Source organism: Sebastes umbrosus, chromosome 18 (assembly GCF_015220745.1).
Source record: "Sebastes umbrosus isolate fSebUmb1 chromosome 18, fSebUmb1.pri, whole genome shotgun sequence".
Lineage (NCBI taxonomy): Eukaryota > Metazoa > Chordata > Actinopteri > Perciformes > Sebastidae > Sebastes > Sebastes umbrosus.
The window spans coordinates 13,512,279-13,533,214 of NC_051286.1; the positions used below are offsets into that span (position 1 = coordinate 13,512,279).

The 20,936-nt window shown below is 39.4% G+C and overlaps 2 protein-coding genes across 8 annotated transcripts in view; one reads left to right on the plus strand and one right to left on the minus strand.

Annotated features, from left to right (window-relative positions):
* The window catches only part of LOC119477274 (protein EFR3 homolog B), a 35,530-nt gene extending 26,066 nt beyond the window's left edge, over positions 1-9,464 (plus strand). For 2 of the 4 annotated variants that reach the window (XM_037751270.1, XM_037751271.1), the window contains exons 9-23: positions 584-719; positions 818-979; positions 1,279-1,390; positions 1,619-1,670; positions 2,948-3,120; positions 3,219-3,294; positions 3,554-3,715; positions 4,772-4,903; positions 5,009-5,076; positions 5,166-5,293; positions 5,663-5,754; positions 5,878-5,926; positions 6,588-6,694; positions 6,804-6,853; positions 6,957-7,062. In XM_037751270.1, coding sequence (XP_037607198.1) covers positions 584-719; positions 818-979; positions 1,279-1,390; positions 1,619-1,670; positions 2,948-3,120; positions 3,219-3,294; positions 3,554-3,715; positions 4,772-4,903; positions 5,009-5,076; positions 5,166-5,293; positions 5,663-5,754; positions 5,878-5,926; positions 6,588-6,694; positions 6,804-6,853; positions 6,957-7,062 — 1,605 coding nt within the window. Of the gene's footprint in view, positions 1-583; positions 720-817; positions 980-1,278; positions 1,391-1,618; positions 1,671-2,947; positions 3,121-3,218; positions 3,295-3,553; positions 3,716-4,771; positions 4,904-5,008; positions 5,077-5,165; positions 5,294-5,662; positions 5,755-5,877; positions 5,979-6,012; positions 6,032-6,587; positions 6,695-6,803; positions 6,854-6,956 lie in introns of those variants that run through there. The other 2 variants (XM_037751269.1, XM_037751272.1) reach the window with 2 other exon arrangements.
* Positions 9,465-10,041: 577 nt separating this feature from the next.
* On the minus strand, positions 10,042-19,185 carry LOC119477298 (pro-opiomelanocortin-like). 4 transcript variants are annotated; one of them, XM_037751322.1, is made up of 3 exons: positions 18,922-19,185; positions 13,225-13,339; positions 10,042-11,051 (listed from the first exon to the last, which is right to left on the minus strand). In XM_037751322.1, exons 2-3 carry the CDS (start codon positions 13,330-13,332, stop codon positions 10,476-10,478), a joined length of 684 nt encoding a protein of 227 aa, XP_037607250.1. In that variant the 5' UTR covers positions 13,333-13,339; positions 18,922-19,185; the 3' UTR covers positions 10,042-10,475. The 4 variants fall into 4 exon arrangements, with proteins under 4 accessions (XP_037607250.1, XP_037607248.1, XP_037607251.1 ...); XM_037751320.1 differs by having other exon boundaries at positions 13,213-13,339; positions 18,922-19,183; XM_037751323.1 differs by lacking the exon at positions 18,922-19,185 and adding an exon at positions 15,003-15,022.
* Between the last annotated feature and the right edge of the window lie 1,751 nt (positions 19,186-20,936).

A 20,936-nucleotide genomic window follows, 5' to 3' on the forward strand; every position in this document is an offset into this window, starting at 1 on the left:
GATACAGAACACTTAGATGGATAAGAGCTCACTTCAGCAGCTTTTGTTCCTTCTGCAACAGCAGCCCTGAACAATCTGCCTCACTGACACTGTTGTGAGCTGGGATGAATGAGTGCATGCATGAAGATTTTGTGTACTGTTTATATCTGGTCTGTATGTTTGTTGCTGTGTGTTGTTATGAGTATATCTGTAGGTTTCTGTGTATCGGCTGTGGAAACTCATTTCCCTCTGGGACAAATATATTTAATCTAATCGTCTGCGTCTCCTGGTAATCCCATAGAGAGCTGCTGCTCCTCCAATTTAAAGCTCTGCAAATCTTTCCAGTTGGATGGAAAGCAGTGAAAAAGTTGTTCAAAAGTTCCTCCCTGGTGAATGTAACCACAGAGGGAGAGCTGAAAACTGAATAAACAAACAAAAACAGAAAAAGCAACACAGAGGTTGCCATCCACGGCAACATCTTGGTTGAATGACTTGCTGTAATCTAACAGTTTTTACCACTTTTCTACCCCGGTTTCTCTGTTTCTTCCTGTTTTCTTGTTGTTTTTTATGCCATTCGTTCATTCCTTCTCTCCTTCTCTCTTAGTCCCAGCACTCTCACTTGGTAATCCAGCAGCTTCTCGGTCATCTGGATGCTAACAGCAAGAATTCAGCCACAGTGCGAGCTGGAATTGTGGAAGTTTTGCTAGAGGCAGCCGCCATCGCAGCCAGCGGATCTGTAGGTGAGAAGAATGACACAGTACACGCACACTCCTACAGTACAGGCTGGTATGTTGTGGGGTGACCTAGTCTTTTGATTATTCACTGTTTGTGTATTTAGGTCCCACAGTGTTGGAGGTGTTTAACACGCTGCTGCGGCAGCTCCGTCTGAGCGTGGACTACGAGTTGACCGGCTCCTATGACGGCAGCACCAACATCGGCACCAAGATCATCAAAGCTCATGAGGAGAGGCAGCTGCAGGAGGCTGTCATCAGGACCATCGGTGAGTCTGTGGGCAGTGTGTCTCTGTCTGTGTGAGAGAGAGAGAGTGTGTGTGTGTGTGGGAGGCTTTGCAAGACAGGCTCTGGGACTGGATCAGTTTGTCTGTGGTGCTTATGTTTACCTCACTTGTGTCTGTATTTATGCCTGTGTGTGTACACGTGTGGGTTTTGTACAGACTAGTGTTAATTTATTTTTTCTCTCCTTCCACACATATCTCTCTTTTTTTTTTTCGTTTGCTCCAAATCCTCCTCTCATCCATCTGATGCTCATCTCTCTTTTTTTTGTATCTTTCTCTGTCAGGGTCATTCGCCAACACTCTACCGACATACCAGAGGTCAGAGGTCATGCTCTTCATCATGGGCAAGATCCCTGTCCCTGGAATGCACCCAGTTCTGCCCTCCTCAGGCTCGGGGTAAGTTTCTCACAAATCTCATAAACACATGTTCCCAGTTTGTGCAGCATATGCCCAGGACACAAACATACCTGGACAAAACTGAATGCTGTATGTGCTTATGTAATTCTCTAACTTATCCTATTCTATCCTTCAGTTAACCGTACTTTGTAAACAACTCTGTGTAGACCTGAATGTTGGTGAATTAAAGGGTTTTAACTTCCATCTACTGTTTGTTTTCATCCCCAGACCTGAGGGTACCAGGATGATTCAGGTTATGTTACTCAAGTCCTTGGTCCAGGTGAGTTTTCAGCAATGCATTTTTATTATTTATAAGGACCAATATGTAATATATTTACTGTAATAAATCATAAAATGACCATGATATGTCATCAGAGATTAAGGAAACATGCTTAATTGAAATACTGGCTTCTCCGACAACAATGCTACAGCCAGTATGTTCTCCTTTCAAATTTCCATTCTGGTCCAGAACGTCTGTTTTTATTTTGGCTGTTTTGATCCCATCCACTGCCCATTTCAACACCCCGTTGCCACATATGAAACAAATTGGTACGCAAACACAGCCTTCTGCAGCCATGGAAGTAAGCAGATGAACTGGATCAACAGAGATAACATAACATTAGGTTTTACCCAACCTGAAAGCCTGGCACATCTCTCTGTGGTCCGTGTGCAGCTGGGTTATGAAAGCAGCGAATATTTGAGACACACAGCCGGTGAAGTGATTCCGACTACTGCTAGTCAGTGGTTAACGCCCGTGATGCTAACACAGACGGACGGGCCGAGGCTCCAATGTTTTAAATTTGGACTGCAGTATCCATTTTAAACGTTAGCTGTCAGTGCTACATATTGCTCCTTTAATTTAAAATGTTTGAAAAATGCGGGTCTTTACAAAGCTTTGAAGCAGGAGTTGCCTCGCCGTGATCCCAATGCATTTTTATCATTCTAAGAAAGTAGTTTATATAAGAAGTAAATTCAGTCCAATCAGTCAGGGTGACTCTTCACTTATCAGCAGCTGTAGTCCATCAAACTTTATCTCAGCACCTGAGAAAATCATTTTCCACAAACCATGTGTGTTTTGGCAGCACTCGTATGGTCTCACAATTCTTTTATCCTCATCTTCTCTGCACGGCTTTACATTTGTCTTCACATGATTTAAGGAGTGTTTGCACAGCAAGGTGGTCATTTTTTTTTTACCAAACCCAAAATATGTGCTTATGAAAGCAACCATCCATCTACCAGTGTTCGACTAACAGGAAGTAAACCCAATGCTCACTTCAATCTAAACCAGAAGAGTATCCCTGTTGCTCAACATGAAATTTGTGCACATTTGAAGGTATCTTAATTCATATAAACAAAATCAAACATCAGAATTTCTGCAACAGATTAACATCTCTCAGTCAGTGACCTCATCAGACTTTATCTGACAGTTACATGTATGTACCTGGTGAACCCTCTGATTATGTGTTTTCGTAGCTTGCATGCTCTAAAGGCTTCATGTATGTTTTCTTCATGTATGTGTAAACCATAAATTGCTTATTGTGATCATCCCTCTCTCAGGTGACGGTCGGTTTCCAGACCACCAACATGCTGACAGCGTTGCCCAGCTCTTTCCTGGAGCCGCTGCTGTCCTTCTCTCTAACGGAGGATCCTGAGATTCGGCTGCTGGTGCTCCAGATCCTTCTCAGTCTCATCGACAGGCACGACAACACGCCAAAGTTCTCCGACATAAGGTGTGTGTGGGGCGTGTCTGCAGAATTGTGGGCCTTCTTTGTAGTGTGTTGGAGCAATCCACAGTTTGTGTTAATCATTGTGGCTTCTCTCTATGCAGCATCATCTCAGACATCTCTGTGCTCAAGCTCAAAGTTGACAAGTGCTCCAGACAGGACAACTTATTCATGAAAAAGGTACAACTTCTGTTCATTTTAAAGTTGTGTATCATTAGAATTCAAAACTAATTCCAGATGAATTTGTTTCCCCTGCAGTTTACTCTGCTAATGAGAAACTAACCAGGATTAGTTAGTTTAGGTAAAGTTAGAAATCATCACAGATCAAAAATTCAAATATGTTTTTGAGCTTTGAACATATAAATATTTACACTCGTGATGGAATTGCAGAAAAACTAGCACACTTAAACTCTTGAGTCCCCTCTCATCCTACCTGCAGCACGGCCAGCAGCTGTACCGACACATCTACTTGGGCTGTAAGGAGCAGAGCAGCGGTCGGCAGCACTACGAGTCCCTCTTCGCTCTGTTGGGTCTTCTCAGCGTGGAGCTGGCTAACGAAGAGGTGGTGGTGGATCTCATTCGCCTGGCAATCGCTTTGCAGGTACTGATGTAATGTGTTGTATTTATTTAGTCAGGAAATAATTGTGGCATTTGCCGTTACATCTCCCAAACACCGTCATCTGCCAACATTGTACTACAGTGATCACTGTCATAATATACAAATATTTTTTTATTTATATAGCACCTATCTAGATACAAAGCATTTCACAATGCTTTTAAACTGTGATTATGAAATATCTGGAAAAAAAGACATAATACCAGAAATACCTTTTTTTTGTGAAGTTTCTTATTAAATTTGTCACATGAAAATTGTTGTACACGGGGTAGCATAGACAAGGATTTTTGAAAACAATAAATAAAGAAATAATTTAATTAGTTAAATAATTATATAAAAATAAAATTAAAATAAAAAATTTAATGAAAAAAATCCCAACACTAAATAATGTGTGTAGGTCTTCTTTTTTAATTATTATTTTTTTAAATATATTTTTCCTTTATTTGGGATCACATTACAGCAACAATTCCCAAAGTCATCTTTGCTTTACATTTACAGAATGATCCATCTTTTCAGCTTTTAACAATGTAAATATAGTACACAAAAATCTAACATGTGGTGTTTTTCATTTGACATGAAGAAAAAATAGATACACAAATTTAAACAAAACAAGGATGTTTCGGGGCAATGTAAATTTTTCAATTCTCCCAAATTTCTTCAAATTTACTTTCCTGAAGCCTCATAGGTCTTCTTACAATCTATCGAAGTGACACATAGCTGTGCAAGAAATTGTGGATTTGAAAGAGAACCAATGAGCCTCTTCAGTGGATGCATGCACTTTATGATTTACAGCTAATGATCCTTCTATGAGAGTAAAGTCTCTAAAATGATTCAACCATTCTTTTATTGATGGAGGCTTGAAATATCTTTTTAAAGATGAGTGGTAAAACTAACAATAAATAAGGCCTATACATACCAATATCTAACACAGTCCAAGATTCATAAGAAATCTGAGTGCATTATAAGAAGGTATTTATGGTGAATTGGTGGGTGTTTTACTGTCCAGGTCTCCTTGCTGATGTCTCTTTGTTTCCTGTGCAGGACCTGGCTCTGTCCACCGACGAGGCTATGCCTGTTTATAACCGCTGTGCTGTTCATGCCCTCGCCGCCGCCTACCTCAACCTCATCTGCCAACTCACCACCGTCCCAGCCTTCTGTCAGCACATACACGAGGTCTGAGCCTGGACTACTCTGTGTATATATATATATATATAAATGTGTGTGTGTGAATACCAAGAAGCCTTTTTTAATAAACTGTCTTTTTCCTCTGCCCTTCAGGTAATTGAGGTGAGACAGAAAGAAAGTCCATACCTTTTGCCTGAGGATGTCTTCGTTGATAATCCCAAGTATGTACCAGACACATTCAAGTCTCCCTTCTCCCAAACCATACCAATGTTACATTTGATAATGTAAATAACCACTCCTTTCTTCCTAGGCTGCCTTCTGCACTGGAGAAGGTAGAAGGGGATGTTTTGTTCCTCCAGTCGAAGATCACCGAGGTCCTCGGGGGTAGTGGTTATAACACAGATAGACTGGCTACGCCTTATGTCCCCCAGTATACTGGTAAGGAGCTCAAACAATACCTCTCTTGTTGTATCATGTAATGTGGCAAAGGAGAGAAATTCTTGATATAAGAAATGCGCTCCTCTTCTCAAGTAAATAATGATAATATTTATCAGCCTGCCAGCGTGTTAGAACTTTGTGTTGTTGCTTTATTGATTCCTGTATGGAAATACGGAGCTGAACTACTCCCCCTGGAGCTAGCAGGGATTTAGTGTTTCATTGAAGGACACTTCATCAGAGCCGACCCTTTTCCAGCTCTGGGGCTGTAGCCAGGATCATTCATTTGAAGGACAAGCCCTCTCTAACTTAACAGTTAAGAGTTTTCTGTTCAAGAAAACAAAAAGTAAAATGTCTGCACTACCTTTCCAGATGAGGACCGTCTGTCCAAGAGGAAGAGCATCGGAGAGACCATCTCACTGCAGGTGGAGGTGGAGTCCCGAAACAGTCCAGAGAAAGAGGAGGTAAAGGCAAAAAGCATTTACAGCGATTTCATGGTCTAGAACTCAAATATACCCACTACAAGGAGGTTTATATTACTTATTCTATTAGTGCATCATACCACTTTGTTTTGTTCTTTTCTGCAGAGGACACCAGCAGAGGAGATCACATTTGAAACCCTGAAAAATGCCATCGGTACGTGCACACACTTATCAACTTTTGTGGTTTTTAAAGTATTCATGAAACAGTATCACCATATGTAAAATTGTCCTCCGATGTAGTTGAAACCAATGGTGGAATGAAACTAAGTACATTTACCCAAGTACCGTACCTAAATACAATTTTGTTTACTTGAGTATTTCCATTGTCTAATACTTTTACTACACAATATATCAGAGGCAAATATTGTACTTTTTACTCTATTACATTTATTTCATAACTTGAGTTACTTTGCAGATTCAGATTATTAATACAAAATATAATGAACTATGATGATTTATTATATTAGATTAAGATTATTATAGATTAAGCTACCCTGTATTCAATTGAAATCAGCAGCCCCACCTTTACCAGCTGCAACATTAATGTAATGAACACATCAATGCATCCAGTGGTGGAAAATTCCTTTATTAATGTATGTTAGTTTTCCGTACCAAAACATGCTGATTGATTATTACTACTTCTTCCACCACTGGTTGAAAGAAACCAACAGAAAACAACGATGTTAGTTCAGGTAAAAAAAATAAAGAACTACATTTAGGGAAATTAATTCTTGTGATTTCACTTTGTCATTTTCAACATACAATCTACTGCAGCATGGTGCATTATTGAAATGTAAATGTTTGTCTCCCTCTAGTGGACAGTGTTGGTATGGAGGAGCAGGAGAGGGAGCGGAGGAGACAAGTGGTGGAGAAGTTTCAGAAGGCCCCCTTCGAGGAGATAGCTGCCCACTGTGGTGCCAGGGTACAACAAGAACAGTTTCCTTTTATCCATATTGTTTTTTAAACTGTTTCTTTTTTTCTTGTTTCAACTTTGTACTATTGTCTTATATGATGTGTTTTGTCCTGTCTAGGCCACACTGCTGCAGAGCAAACTAAATCAGATCTTTGAGATTACAATCAGGTAAGAGACGGGCGCTTTGGGATATTTCCAATGAATTTCGAAAGGGCGATAGTGACAATACTGACTAAGTAGATGATGCTGATTGTTTCCTCTTCCCATTCAGACCACCGCCCAGCCCATCTGGAACCATCTCGTCAGGTTACGGCCAGAGCCAGAGTCGATCTGTGCCCATCTACGAGATGAAGTTTCCTGACCTCTGTGTGTATTAGAAGAGAAAGGGAAGTCACAGAACTATTCAACATTCGAGGACAGGAAAGGGATTTGGGAGGGGCAGCCGATCCTCACTGTAAAGGCGTCTTGATCGTGGAATCAAACAACCGCAAGGGGAGGAAGAGAAAAACACCGTTGTTTGAAGCCAACTCGAGAACGAGCCGCTTATTCTTTTGCCCTGTGATCGCAGCCAAAACAAGCCGGCTAATGTCATTAAATGCAGCAGTAAAAACAAACTTTTATTTTGTTCCCCTCAGTAGATGTCTGTAGAAACTCCACTGGTTGGATTTTCAAATTAGAAATTGCCAAGAACTGTGAGGGAAAGTTATTTCATTGGCTTGAGGATGAATTAATTCATTGCATGCCCTGTAACTGGACATGTTTAATAGCACTGCAATTCTTTTGACCTGTTTGTCCCTTACAGGGTGCCATACTACCCTTGATCGTCAAATTAGATCAATTTTGATATTTTATTTGTTTTTGTTGATTTTATGGCCAGGAAGAGCGTATGTAAATTAGATGCATTTTTTATTTACCCGACAGTGTATTTTTTGTGTATGTTTGAATGAAATATGGATAGATATACGCAAATATGAATTCTCCCCAATCTCCCATGTTACTGAACATCTGTGTTACTTAACATCTGTCTTCAGTGTTTAATGCTTTTTTTTATTTTGCCTTTTTTAGCGTTAGCCAAAAGTGCTTTTTTCTTTCATGACGGGCATTTATTTTCTTGCACCTTTTTTTTTTTTCTTTCTTCTAATTATTATTTTTGTGGTTTTAAATGAAAGATAACTGTCAATCTGTGTGCTATCCTCCCAAAGTGAGTGTGCCTTACAGGTGACTCAAAACAAAAAAAACACACACACTGCGCCACAGTCACGACCACACTAAACTTCTGAAGTGTCTACTGTGATGTTTACCAGATCAAACACTAGGAGATAATTACGGATCCTTTATTTTTCTCCTTTCCATATAAATGTGTATATACAGAGAAATATATAAATCTTTAAGCTGATGTACAGAGTAGGGATGTTTTTGTGTGTGTATATATATATACTGTATATTGATTCTAATTTTAGACTGCCACTGCACTGATTGTGTCCGTAGATAAGGGAGGAAGCTACTTAGTTAGTATTCAGATATGTGTGTTAAAATCTCAAATAGGTAACCAGCAGCACATGAAATCAAATATCGACAAACATCTGAACAGCCCACAGTGGAAATCTACATCATCTCCAGGCCAGTAGATCACACAAGTGAACAATTAATGAACCTGAAATAATCAATTTCATTGTTAGCCACAGATTTTGAGAAAATTTTAGCACCAGATTCATGACCCGTATTGTTGCCATTACATTCTCAACCTGCTGGAATTAAATTTGCACTCTGTTTTTACGCCATACTGCTGCCTCCAAGCAGTGCACCTGTCTCATTCAGCAAGATTTAAATAAGTCTAAAAGCCATTTTTGTGTGCATGTGTGCACACACAGGTATATAAAAACAAAGTATAATGGCAATAATTTGCCACTAGCCTGGCTAACACAGCCCAACTGTTGGTAGCAGATCCTTTTAGTGTTTTTAAATTGTACCTTCTGTTCTTCTTGTTGTTGTTGTGGTGCTGTGATGATCAGTTTTGTGATGTTGTTAAGAGACCGACCCTCCCGCTCCTGCGCTTCTGTGAACTAACGGCATCGAGCGTGAAACGCGTTGCAGTCATCTCGTTTAATGTGTCTGGTTTGTCCCCTGATTGTCACAGTCCAGTTGGTTGTTTTATTATTTTTATTTTTTACAATGTAGTGTCCTCCGTATGTATATTCATGTCCACACATGCCAGTGTATCAGATCTGTTTACCCTTTTTGTCAGTGCAGATGTGTGTGAGTGTATTCGTTCATGTGTCTATATGAACATTCATGCAGACGTGTGTCTTAATCGTCATTATCCAAGACCAAACTTCTTCAAACACAGTTTACAGTCTTCGTCCAGTGACTCTTTCCACCATGTTAACGCAGAACAAGCGATCTTAGAGCAACGTGCAGCTGTCTAAAAAACCTTCCATCTTGTAAAATTGTCTTTTTCGGCATCTTGCAACTTCGCAGTGAAGACCTGTAAATCTACCAGTGAGCTAGTTGTCATTGCATAGTGTAATGTAATATTAACTGACGGTAATCCAATCTTACTTTTGTCATTACATGTCTGGTTAATAGGTCTGTTTACAACGTAGTGCTGTAGGTCAAATCTATTCATTCTGTGAACTTTGCACTTTAAAAACTGGATTACCTAGTGACAAAAGGCAGCTTTTACATGGAGAAAATGCCTTATGAGTGTCATACCTGACTTTGCATGCATAGTGGTGTTGCTGTGTTGTACAATAAAATTGTCTGTAAGCAGAAAATGTCAGATGTGTTTCTGATTTATTTTGTTATTGTTGATAGGGAAAGCTTGATCAAGTGGAATGTTTTCTTTGTTAGGTCTAACCCAGACGTTGCTCGATAGTGCAGCACTATCTGACTATTGTAGCTTCACTCATCACCTGCTCCTACACCTAACTAAGTCAGGTGGAGTGCAAGTTAAACAGGCTCCAGCTCGGCTCTGATTGGTTGTTTCCCTCCGGTCTGTGAAATCTTGCAGATGTCATTAGGAGCACTGGAGGACACAGAGGCATATGCTTTTTTTTTTCAGATTACCTGTCTCATGCACTACTGTCAGGACATAGTGACCGTTTTATAAAAATATATTTTTTTAAATCATATTTGCTCCATTTCTACCTACTGCAGCTTTAAAATCTAGTATAAACCATATGTCCCCAGCCTTCCCCATCTGTCACCAGTAAAAATCTAATACATATTTTTTGATTTTATGTTTTGTCATTTCTTTCTTTCATCAGCTGCATCTAGTGGTCTTCATCAGGTGATAATAATCCTTATAGTTCATGTTATAAGTGTGTGCTTCTTATGAAATCAGTCAATTGCCAGTATTGTTTGCGACAAAACAGAATGATCTTTAATATTATATTCATTTACAAAAAGATACCACCCTGTAAATAAACTAAATACTTTCATTCACACCCACCTCTTGCCCTGGAACGGCATTCTCTGTTCTTCAAAACATATGGTTCAATAATGACAAGAAAAAAAAAACACTTCTGAAAAGCTTTCAAATCAGACCAAGAAGGTCACGGTCAAGTCTGCGGGTGCATTATTTTCTTTTATTAACATAAAACTGCCTTGTTTCTTATCTTTAGGTAAGGTTTTAATGAGACAAACCTTTGGCCCAGAAAAGACATTCAACAACATGCTAATGATAGAGACAAGTTTATGTATTTTAAAATTAAGACCTGTGGGTAATAACATGCAATGGCTATTAGATTCTTTCAACTACTCGGCCCTCGCTCTCTCCTCCATCCCCCATTCAGCCCATTATCCTCTGCACATCCTTGACTATAATGTTCCTGAAGAGTTTGGCCAGCTGCCCCTGAGATTTCTTTGCCCGCTGTTTCATAAAGCCATTACGTTTAGAGGCAGGTGGGCTCCCCCATCTGAAGTGACTCATCCGATAGGTTCCATCTTTTCTCTCCTGCATGCTCAACTGTGACTTGGAGCCGACCCTTGCTGTTGGCGATCCCTGGTTTTGATTTCCTCCAATCAGCTCCTCCTTCGCTTCATCCTCGTTGCTGCTCAGCTGCCTGCGAGCTTGAGGGGGGAAACTGCCCTCAGAAGAGCCCCCTCCCTCCAGAGAAGAGGCGAAAACCTTCACAGGCCGCCGTTTACGGCCAGAAGGTTTGCCCCATCGAAAATGCTCCATTGAATAGGAGCGTCGCTCGTCGCTGTGGGCTCTCAGTTCTGACTCTGATATCTTGTTTTCAGACACCAAGGTGGCCAGAAGGATGCTGAGTAAGAGCTCATTATCATCATTAACATTCAGGGCCAACGCACTGAGCTGTGGGAATTCGGTCTGGATCACCGACATGCAGAGGCGAATGCAGTCCTGTGTGGAAGGAAACACCAGTAAACATTTGAAAACGTACTGTTATGTGAAGAGTTGATGATGATACAGTAATAATGTAATAACGAGCAACTGCCTGTATTTTATCGCTTTGATACAGAGTGATTTGTTTGCTTCCAGCAGTTTCAACTATGCCCAATAACAAAGTTTCTGATCATAATTATGCTGATGACACTCAAATTTACATATCTGAATCACCAAATAAGTTTGGTCTCATGGACTAACTGAATACGTGCATTGAAAAAAAATCAATGTGCAAAAATTTCCAACAATGACTTAAAGTTAAAACTGAAATAATAGACTTTCTCTCATTGCTGCAAAATAACAATTACTTAATCAATTAATCTGCCTCATTCTTTTCTCGAATAAATTTTGATTCATAAAATGTTGGATAATAGTGAAAAATTAAAACTTTTACTTTTTGTCTGACTAAAGGCCTTTACGCACCGGGGGTGTGAGGAATTAACGACACGAAAATGCAAAATACTCATCTGTGAATATTATATATATTTTATTGTGAAAGGTAAGAACAGATAGAGGGGATCTGGTCTGCACTGCCTTTGTCAAAGGAAAAATAAAGTTTGCTGTCCTGGTTCAGACTACAGAGCCTCTGTGTTGTTTCATAAATATAGCCGCAACTCAACCCGTTCTGCACAACATGATTGGTTGATGCCTTTATTCGCGGTGCGAAAGCTAAAAAAACCCGACCTTGTTCCAGACCTTAGTCGCTTTTACGCCGCGTAATATTCTGGTTAAGTGTGAAAGCACTCATGACAAAAACAACAGTTCTAAAAAAAATATATTGACGTGCAAATTAATCACAATTAAAAGTCCAGAACTCAAATATATTAAGTTTACTCTCTCATAAAACAAAAGCAGCAAATCTTCCCATTTCAGTTGCTGGAGAGAGAGCACGTTTTTCATTTTTGCTTGAAAAGTTACTCATGAAATTGATTTTCTGTTGATTGATCAATCGAGTGTTTGTTTCAGCTCTGACTGCTACTCATTTGTAAATCTCTAGAAATGGTTTAGGACCAAAATATAGGCCTACTGCTTATTCTATGCCATATAATCAAGCCTGCAGACCATTAAAGGGGACATATCATAGCTTGTTCAGTGCTTGTGCACAAACATTTGTGTATCTTGAGTGCTAACCAACCCAGTCAGTTTTTTTCTGTGGGCTGCCTAGATAAAAAACACTTGATTCAACAAGCCATTCAGATTTGACTCCCCTTCCTATGTCACATGCAGGCTCGTTATAATATATCACCCACAGCTTGAGAATTTCCTTTGCAAAGGTGCGCCATATTTTTCTCGCAATCCAATCAGAGCAGACATGGCTTTTTCGGGAGGGGGTCTTAAAGAAACAGGCGCTAAAACGGAGCGTTTCAGACAGAGGGTGAATACAGGTATATTCAGACAGACAGTATGAGAAAAATAATGTGTTTTTTGGAACATTAAATCATGTAAACGTGTTCTAGTAGAAACCCAAAATACAAATATGAACCTGAAAATGAGCATGATATGGCCCCTTTAAGATGGATCAAAACTGGTGTGGTGTTACATATTAATCTAAACACGGAGAAGCTGCTTTTATTGTCCCTCCTACAGTATGTTGAACAAATGAGGAGCAAAGTTTGTGAGGATCTTAGACAATACTTCACACTTTTAAATCAAACACAAAACAATCTCACCTCAAGGTCCATCTAATATCTGTTTTAGAGATTTTGATCATATCACACGATGTTCCTATAAGCAGATAGAGTTTACTCTGTTGTCATGGATTTGATAGATGTTTTAATTTTACTTCTCGTCCATGTTGGCTTAAAAGTTGAGCCTTAAAAGATTAAAATCTGAAGAAGAAATGTGATAACATTGAAAGCTCCAGAACAGCTACTAAATTACTAAATGGATCGTGAGCAAAAATTATTAAGTCAACTGCAGTTTCCGAAGTCAAAAATGAACTTTGAAACTTAAAATTATATTTTTTATGCTTTTCTTTCAGTCTGTTTTTTATTGTTTACTCTGTATCCAATAGAAATTCATCACTTTGAATTACCCTTTGTGAAATCTGATGGCAGTAACAGAGAGCAAGTAGAAAGAAAGCAACAATGTAGATGATAGAGAAGACAGTTGGACATACCCTTATCTTTACCTGGTTGCTCAGGTCGTTGCAGATGGCGTTGTCCCAGCACACCGACCCAAACCCGGGGAGGCACACATATGTCATAACCACCACTAACAAACAAGACAGACACACCATCTTCAGCCTGGTGTGGAGGACAGAAACACAAATGAGGCTATGAGTTGCCGACAGTTACTGTATAGGCTCAAATAGTCACTTATTAAAAAAAACAGAAGAAACTGATATTTTTGTGAAGAAATATAATAATGGTCTCTTGGAAAAAAAGGACTTCCTTCCGCACATGACATACCTAACTTGGCGTGTTTCAACATCGAGATAACAGTATGTGTATGTTAATAATAACTGTGAGCTCAAATACCATTAATCAACATTCCTGACATCACAACAGATGGTCTTGTTGTCATTGTTTAGCAGTTGCATGTGAATCTGATTTAAAAGTGGTTGATAATTGAAGCCATAGAGCATGTGATTTAGTTCCCAAATGAGGCTTGATTAAGGTTTGTAACTTTTAACCCTAAGGGACTGTATGAAACTTATTCGGGTATAGTGTTAGGAAAAGGAGGATTGTTTTGGGCGAGCAGGTATTTATAGTTTCTTGCTCCAGATTTATATTTTATTTGATCTTTATCTTGCGAGATTTACTGTTGTAAAAGATTAAATAATGACATTAAAATAGTTACGCTCACAAAATGCTTTTTGCCATATGCAGAGAACAACAATCACGTCACTGTGTTGGGACTTTATTTTAAACTTCACAATTAAAGGTGCAATGTGTAATACCGAGCCACCTGCTCCAAAGAAGAGCCGCCTGCTCTCCTTCCGGCAAAGCAGGTAGAGGCAAGGGTCGTTTTCTCATTTAAGCCACTTTGAGCTTAATCCAATAAAACAAACTATAAACGGATACGGACCATGGATGTTTTATTGACAAGCCCTGAGGACAGCTCTACTTCTTCATTCTCTGGACTGAGGGCCGACTGGCGATACAAGACCGGGGCCAAAGAGTATATAGAGGCAAAGAGGCGAAACTCTGGTGCTTTTTTGACAATATAGCCACTAGATGGCGCTGCGGTAGCGCTTTCGCCATTTTGGACCGAAAACCACATTGAGTCCATAGATATGAATGTATAAAGAGACATCTGTAAATCAATGCATAATTTTTTTTGAGGTAAATCAACTTCCCAGTACGAACACTTAAATAATCCTCATTTAAATCGTTATGTCCTAAAAGTTATAAAATTAAATAATAGCCATCCCTGGATTCAAATTGGCTTCACAAGAAACGTGGCATGCATTATTTCATTGGTATCAGCCTCAATGTTAAACTGTTCACATGCTTTTCATTAATTGACTTCAGCTTGGCCTTCAATACAATAAACTCTCTTCAACAGCTGCATATGCAGCTGGATCGGGAGGAGGCAACAGAGGGTTAAGATGAATAGCCTTTCATCTCACCCTCTGGTACATCCTCTCGCCACGGCTATTCTCCCTCTACACAAACAACTTCACATCCCACCACAACAAGTGGCGCCTTGATAACAACCTCCAGCTCAACACGTCTAAAACACAGACTCATTCTAGATTTCAGGATACACGTCTCAGGAGAGCCTATAATCATCACTGACTCATTCAGATATCTTGGCACGCACATCAGCAACACATCAACACAGACCACATTACCAAAGAAGCCCAGCAAAGACCGTTTTTTCCAAAGACAGCTCAAAAAAATTCAAAGTAAAACAAAGCCTCCCCCTTCAGTTTAACACAGCCGTCATTGAGAGCACACTCACCTCTCATCAGTCAATAAATCAACCAAGATTACCGGCTCTCCCCTCCTCCCATCAGGTGAATCATTATATCTCAAATGCACAGCTAAAAGAGCAAAAAATAATAATCTCTGACCCCTCTCAACCTGCCCACCACCTCCTCCAGTACAATAAGAACACTTCTCACTAACCCTGACAGATGTACTGCACTTAAATCCTTTGTATCAATCTTGTAAATACTGTGTGACTTTTGTCTTGTGGTAATATGTGAACAAATGTCTGTTTTGTTAGTCATGACTCTAATGTTTTGTATCTTACCCACCAGCATGGTACCAAAATCAAATTGGCCATGTGGTCATTAATAATTGAATCTCAGCCACATCAGAGTTGTATTAAGTTACTGCAAACTGAGCGTTTTCCACTGCTGCTGTCACTCTGTCTCAGATTTGTTTTTAAATTTTACTCAGTTTCATTTTCTGTCACCAGCCACTTGTCTGCATTCCCATTCTCCATCCATCCACCAGATGCCCTCAGACTCTCCCAACTCTCCCAGTCACCTGACTCCAATTCCACCTGCTCACCTGTTTCCACTTTCCCTCATCAGTGCAGTATATAACCGCCCCTCTTCTACTCATTCCCTCTCACCTTTTTTCTGCTCCATTTCTGTTCACCTGTGGATTTTCTGTTACTTCTGTACACCATGCCAGAAAGCTTTTGTATTTTCAGTTTTTCAATAAATCCCTGAACTCTTTTTGTTTACCTGGACTGCATTTGGATCCTTCCCTTGTTGTACACAACTGCTTCTGCACATTAGAAACATTCTATTGGTGAAACATGGTGGTGGCTTCAGTGCCGGCTCTAGTCCTTTTGGTGCCCTAGACGAAATTTGGATTTGGAGCCACCCACCCACTGCCGCCGCCTACACCGCTGCAGGGTTAGGCTTCTGGGGAGATGAACCACTAGCCCCGTAAACCGCAACACACATCAGACATCACAATGGTTTTAATACAGCAATTAAGATTTTTATTTTCATATATAACTGTATTTATTATAATATAAATAGACAATTGGTTCCTGATATTGTTGGCTCAACAGTGTTTAGACAGTTGCACTACAATTTACACTTTTATTAATACACGGATTTGTTGAATACTCGATTCTAATCACTTACGTCTATGGTCTGTTATTTCTTTATAGCAGACTGTTGCTATGTATAACAGACCGTTGCTATGGGCGCAGTTCTGAACCCAAATGATTGATTTTGTAAGTAAGTAGCCATATAATAAGCGGGATATATGTATAGTATATATATATATGTACAGCTAGCGGGTCATTGTTGTGAAATAAATCAATTCAGGGCGATGCAAGACGCCGGGTCGGGGTTTATTTTACAACAATGACCGGCTTGCTGCACATTATCCCTTACTTATCAAATTCAAAGTGTGGCTGGGCAAATGAAAACGTGTGAGAAAGAGAGTTTCAAGGGTGAAAAGTTTTAATTCAAATGTCTTTCTTTATTTATTTGTTCATGTGTTTTTTTTTTTAGAGGGTGATTAGTGTCGCCCAGCAAGTCGCGCCTTAAGCGACCGCCTATATGGCCTATGCCTTCAGCTGGCCCTGGGTGGCTTTTATTGAGAGGCAACCACAGAATGTGGTTTGTCTGCGGTTCGGGCGGACGGCGACCGTTTATCAAACACACATCTACAAAAGACATCTTCAGTGCTTCTTTTGATATTGAGTAATGAAAAGAGCAAAAAAAAAGAGCTCATGTGTGGGACACTACTTGCACTATCAGCAATAGGAAATCAAATCACGGGTTTGTTATGGCATGACGAAAAAAAAAAAAGTCAGTTTGGCTGTTTTTAAAACAACGTTAGTTTTGTTTGGCTGCATTTCTGACAAAGTAGCTGCTCAGAGACTGAAACCTTAAAGGGAAACACCACCTAAATTAAGAATTCCAGTATGTTGTTTTCCAAGACCTGAGAAAGTTCAATCAATCTTTGTGAACATGTGCTACTCTCTCAAAGCCAGATGTCTCAAACTTGTGATGTCATAGGTTATAAAGTCTGGAGTTGCTCAATAGATAATAAATGGGAGAATATTTTTTTTCTTTATTATACCCAAATGATCTTTATTCTATTGTAATGTTGTTAGTTGTGAAACAGAAAATGTTCACATATACTCAGAACATTGTCCTGGCTGTTCTCAGTGCCAGCTATTCATTGTCTATGGAGCAGTTCCACACTTTATACCCTATGACATCACAAATTTGAGTTTTAGCGCTCTAGTTTGTGGATTTGGGAGAGAGTCGGTCAAGTTTACTCATATTTTTTGGACTGTCTTTGAATAACGTATTTGAATTTTGAAAATAGGCATAGTTCCCCTTTAGGATTATAACTTTAACCCATAACATGCACATTCAAATTCAAACTCAAACTGATGGATGAAGTGGAAATATTGCAGAGCTGAAAAATCTAAATGTCAGTGGTGATAACTGTTCATTTAGCAGCTCTTGGTTCAAAAATAGAGAGCAGCTGTAATGTTCGGGATGCACCATTATGTTTTACATAATTTTGGCAATTGATAATTCCGCTCCTAATGTGCAATTTGGACTATTATGATTGTTCCACTAACATATTAAACCTGAAATAATTGGGGCTGAGTTGAGGTCAAGGGAATAGCCAAAAACAAATGACCCTGGGGAAGGTCTTGCTTTTTAAAAAGTCAAAGATAAGTTTCATCCACCGTTCCCCACTGCAGTAATTTTGATACAGTCCCTAAACTATCTTCCAATTGGCTCTAATTTTTATGTCGTAACCCTGCTGGGAAAAAAACAGAACCAGAAACAAATGAACAAACAAATAAGGAATGCAACAGCCTCTTTTATAGCTGCTCAAGGCCACACAATAATGACAAGTGGTATGGTAGTAATTACATAATTCAATTACTTTGGTGAATAGGCTTTCATTTTCTCAGCTATACCTCCTTCATTAACATTAAAAGGGAGATCTGCTGCCAAACATTGAGAAGTCAGTGAGGTGAAATGATTAAGAGTGGCTTTGTGAGATCAGTGGCCGGCAAACCTTTTGTGCTGCTTCAAGGACGATGATCGATGTAAGGAAACGTATAGGTGTTGTAAGATTCTACATTCATCGTTCTTAGGTGATGAAGAAGACACACAAACAAATTCTTTCCCTTAAGTTATGACGCATCTCCACCAGGAAAACGCCTCTCCTCATCTCTTTGATGCTATTATCACTTCTTATTTCTCTCTCTTAGTTTGTTAAAACATTTATTTAGAAATATAATGTTCAGGGGATTTATTTTGAAGAAGTAAGATAACAGAAAAGAAAAAAAAATTATAAAAAAATGTATAATACCTTTTTAAAACATTTTTTATCTTGGTGCAATGAGTTCATTTTTTTTTTCCTTTGTTGGGAAATTGCATCTTGTGGTTTCTCCCTCCCTTCTCTCTGTTCTAAGGAGTGACTCCTTGGTGGGCCATCGTCTTCGTAACTCTGGCAGAGACTCTACACTCTTCCTACAGTATGACTCACTCAGCTGAGCTCTGCTCTCCACAGACGTACTCTGATAAAAAGAAAGCCTGAACGCTGCGATCAAAATAGATTAAAACCTTCTGTGTTAACAACATATGGACTTATTTAAAGGGTCTTCAAGTTAGATGAGTGTTTGTGGAGGTTTATGTTAAACGGAAAGCAAATCAAATGTCACCTAAAACAGCTGTGCATATTCTTCAAAAAGCTGAACTGTAACAATGAAATATAAATACACTTCACTTATAATTCACAGAGCAAATGCAGATGTCAGAAAATCCTAAATCAGTGCTAATTCGTCCAGAAAAACAAGAAGCTAAAAACAACAATCAGACACAATCTTGATCCATGCCAAAACAAGAATCCACAAACAAGTTTTTTTCTTTTACCTTTTCCAAAAGCGTAATTTTCCTCTCTTCTTGTTTTTCCTTCTGCGTTTGTCCAAAGATCTCCCAGAGTGGCGACTCTTTAACTGTGATCCCTCTACTCCTCTCCTGCTTTCTCTGTGCTCTGTGATGAAATGCTCAGTAGGAGAGGGTCTGCTGCTGCTTCCTTAGAGGAGGAAAGCTCTTTTTATAGACGCATGAAGTGTGAAGCTCGGAGTCTCAAGGCCTCGGGGTGTGATTGAGGTAAGGGGTCTCCTGCTCCTTTCTGGACGGGGAGGAGTGTGTGTTTGTGTGTGTGTGTGTGTGTGTGTGTGTGTGTGTGTATGGAAGGTAGGCCTATAAAGGCCACCCACACACTTTTTAATCAATGGTGCAGCGGCTCACGTCACCACAACAGGTGAAGCATTATTGAACTTGCGTCCTCCTTCTGCTTCTTCCTCTGTTTGGGTTGCAATCTTACACATATTCTGAATGGGTGCTTATTAGGATGTTCCAGCACTCAGTTCTTGAGTGCATGTTTACATTATCATACACTCATAAAAGCAAATAAAATAGATCATTAGTGGATTCCTGCCAATCCTGACACTAAATCCCTCAAAGGTCAGTCCTAATCGCCGACATCTTGACGCCGAGAGCGACATCCTTTCGAAACGGGACGGAGAGTGAAGTGTTCAAATCGATTTGACTGGATCGTTTTGCAGCGGTTCTTGTTTTACGAGGTGTGCATGTATCCCTGTGTGGAAACTTCATTAGGAAGACCTGACTCACTTGTTTAGACGTCATGACTACACCTTGAATGGAGAGGACACAAACACACACACGCAGAGACAGAGTGCTTTATCAGAGGCCGTGCTGTTGAAAAGAAAAAACACTTTCCTTTCATGCGTTGAATGCCAAGACCATACACATTTCATATATAGCCCGTTTTGCATATTTTCTAGGAATGATATACAAGGACAAGGATCCACCACGCATGAGTAGACGGAGGTTAACTGGAGGACAAGTGGAGACAACATATACCTGTTGTAACACTGATACAACTAATAAATTGTTCATTTGTGCCTTTCATTTTGCAGTTACCATGCAAAATATGTTCATCCATCCTGCCTTTGCTGTGTCTTTAAAAGGCCAATGTGACTAAAAAATTAGTTAGACTAAAGAATACTAAAGAAAAGTTGTTGATATGGCGACAGGTACCTGTTTACTTCATGCAAACATGTAAATTTACAAGTGCAAAGTAGCCCAGTTACCATGCAAAGTATTCAAGCTACTGATTAAAATGTATGAATGGAATACTTCTGGCAAAATACATGTATGTGCAGATATATGTAAAGGCATTAAAGCTGCAGAGGGTAGATATTTTCTCATTTTACAGCTAAACAGTACACTACAAGATGTTTCTAAAACCATTTGAAGTGAGAAATAGGCATTACAGTAACACAATATTGATTCATATATGATCAGCGCTGCCTAGTTTGACCGTTTGATCGGAGTTTGCAAGTGATTGACAGTTGCCTGAACAGCCAATAGGAACGCTCTCTCTCTGAAATGACCTGTGATTGGTCAAAGTCTCCCGTCACAGGCTAGATTTTCTAAAGCCTGAAAACAGAGCCATGAGGAGGTGCAGAAGTCTTCTCTCAGAACACTTGAATTACAATATGCTGAAAGGTTATTATGTTTTTTTTGCCCAATGATACCAAAAACTGCCTACTGCAGGTTTAATGTACAGTATATATGTGCATATGTGACCACATTTTCTTTGTATGTTTTTATGTGAGACACAAGTATGGGCAGGTTGTGGAAACAACTGTCCTCTTTGAACAATAAAGATGATCTATGTCATGCAAAATAATGTATATATATTGGTAAAAAAGAGGCCAAGTACATATACCAAAATAAAAGACAAATTTAATAATGATGTCATATAAAAACAGCAAGCAAAACGGAAAGAAAAAATAGAAAAAGATTACTAACATGAAATAAATGACCATTTATGTTTATAAAATACTTTGTTGTTG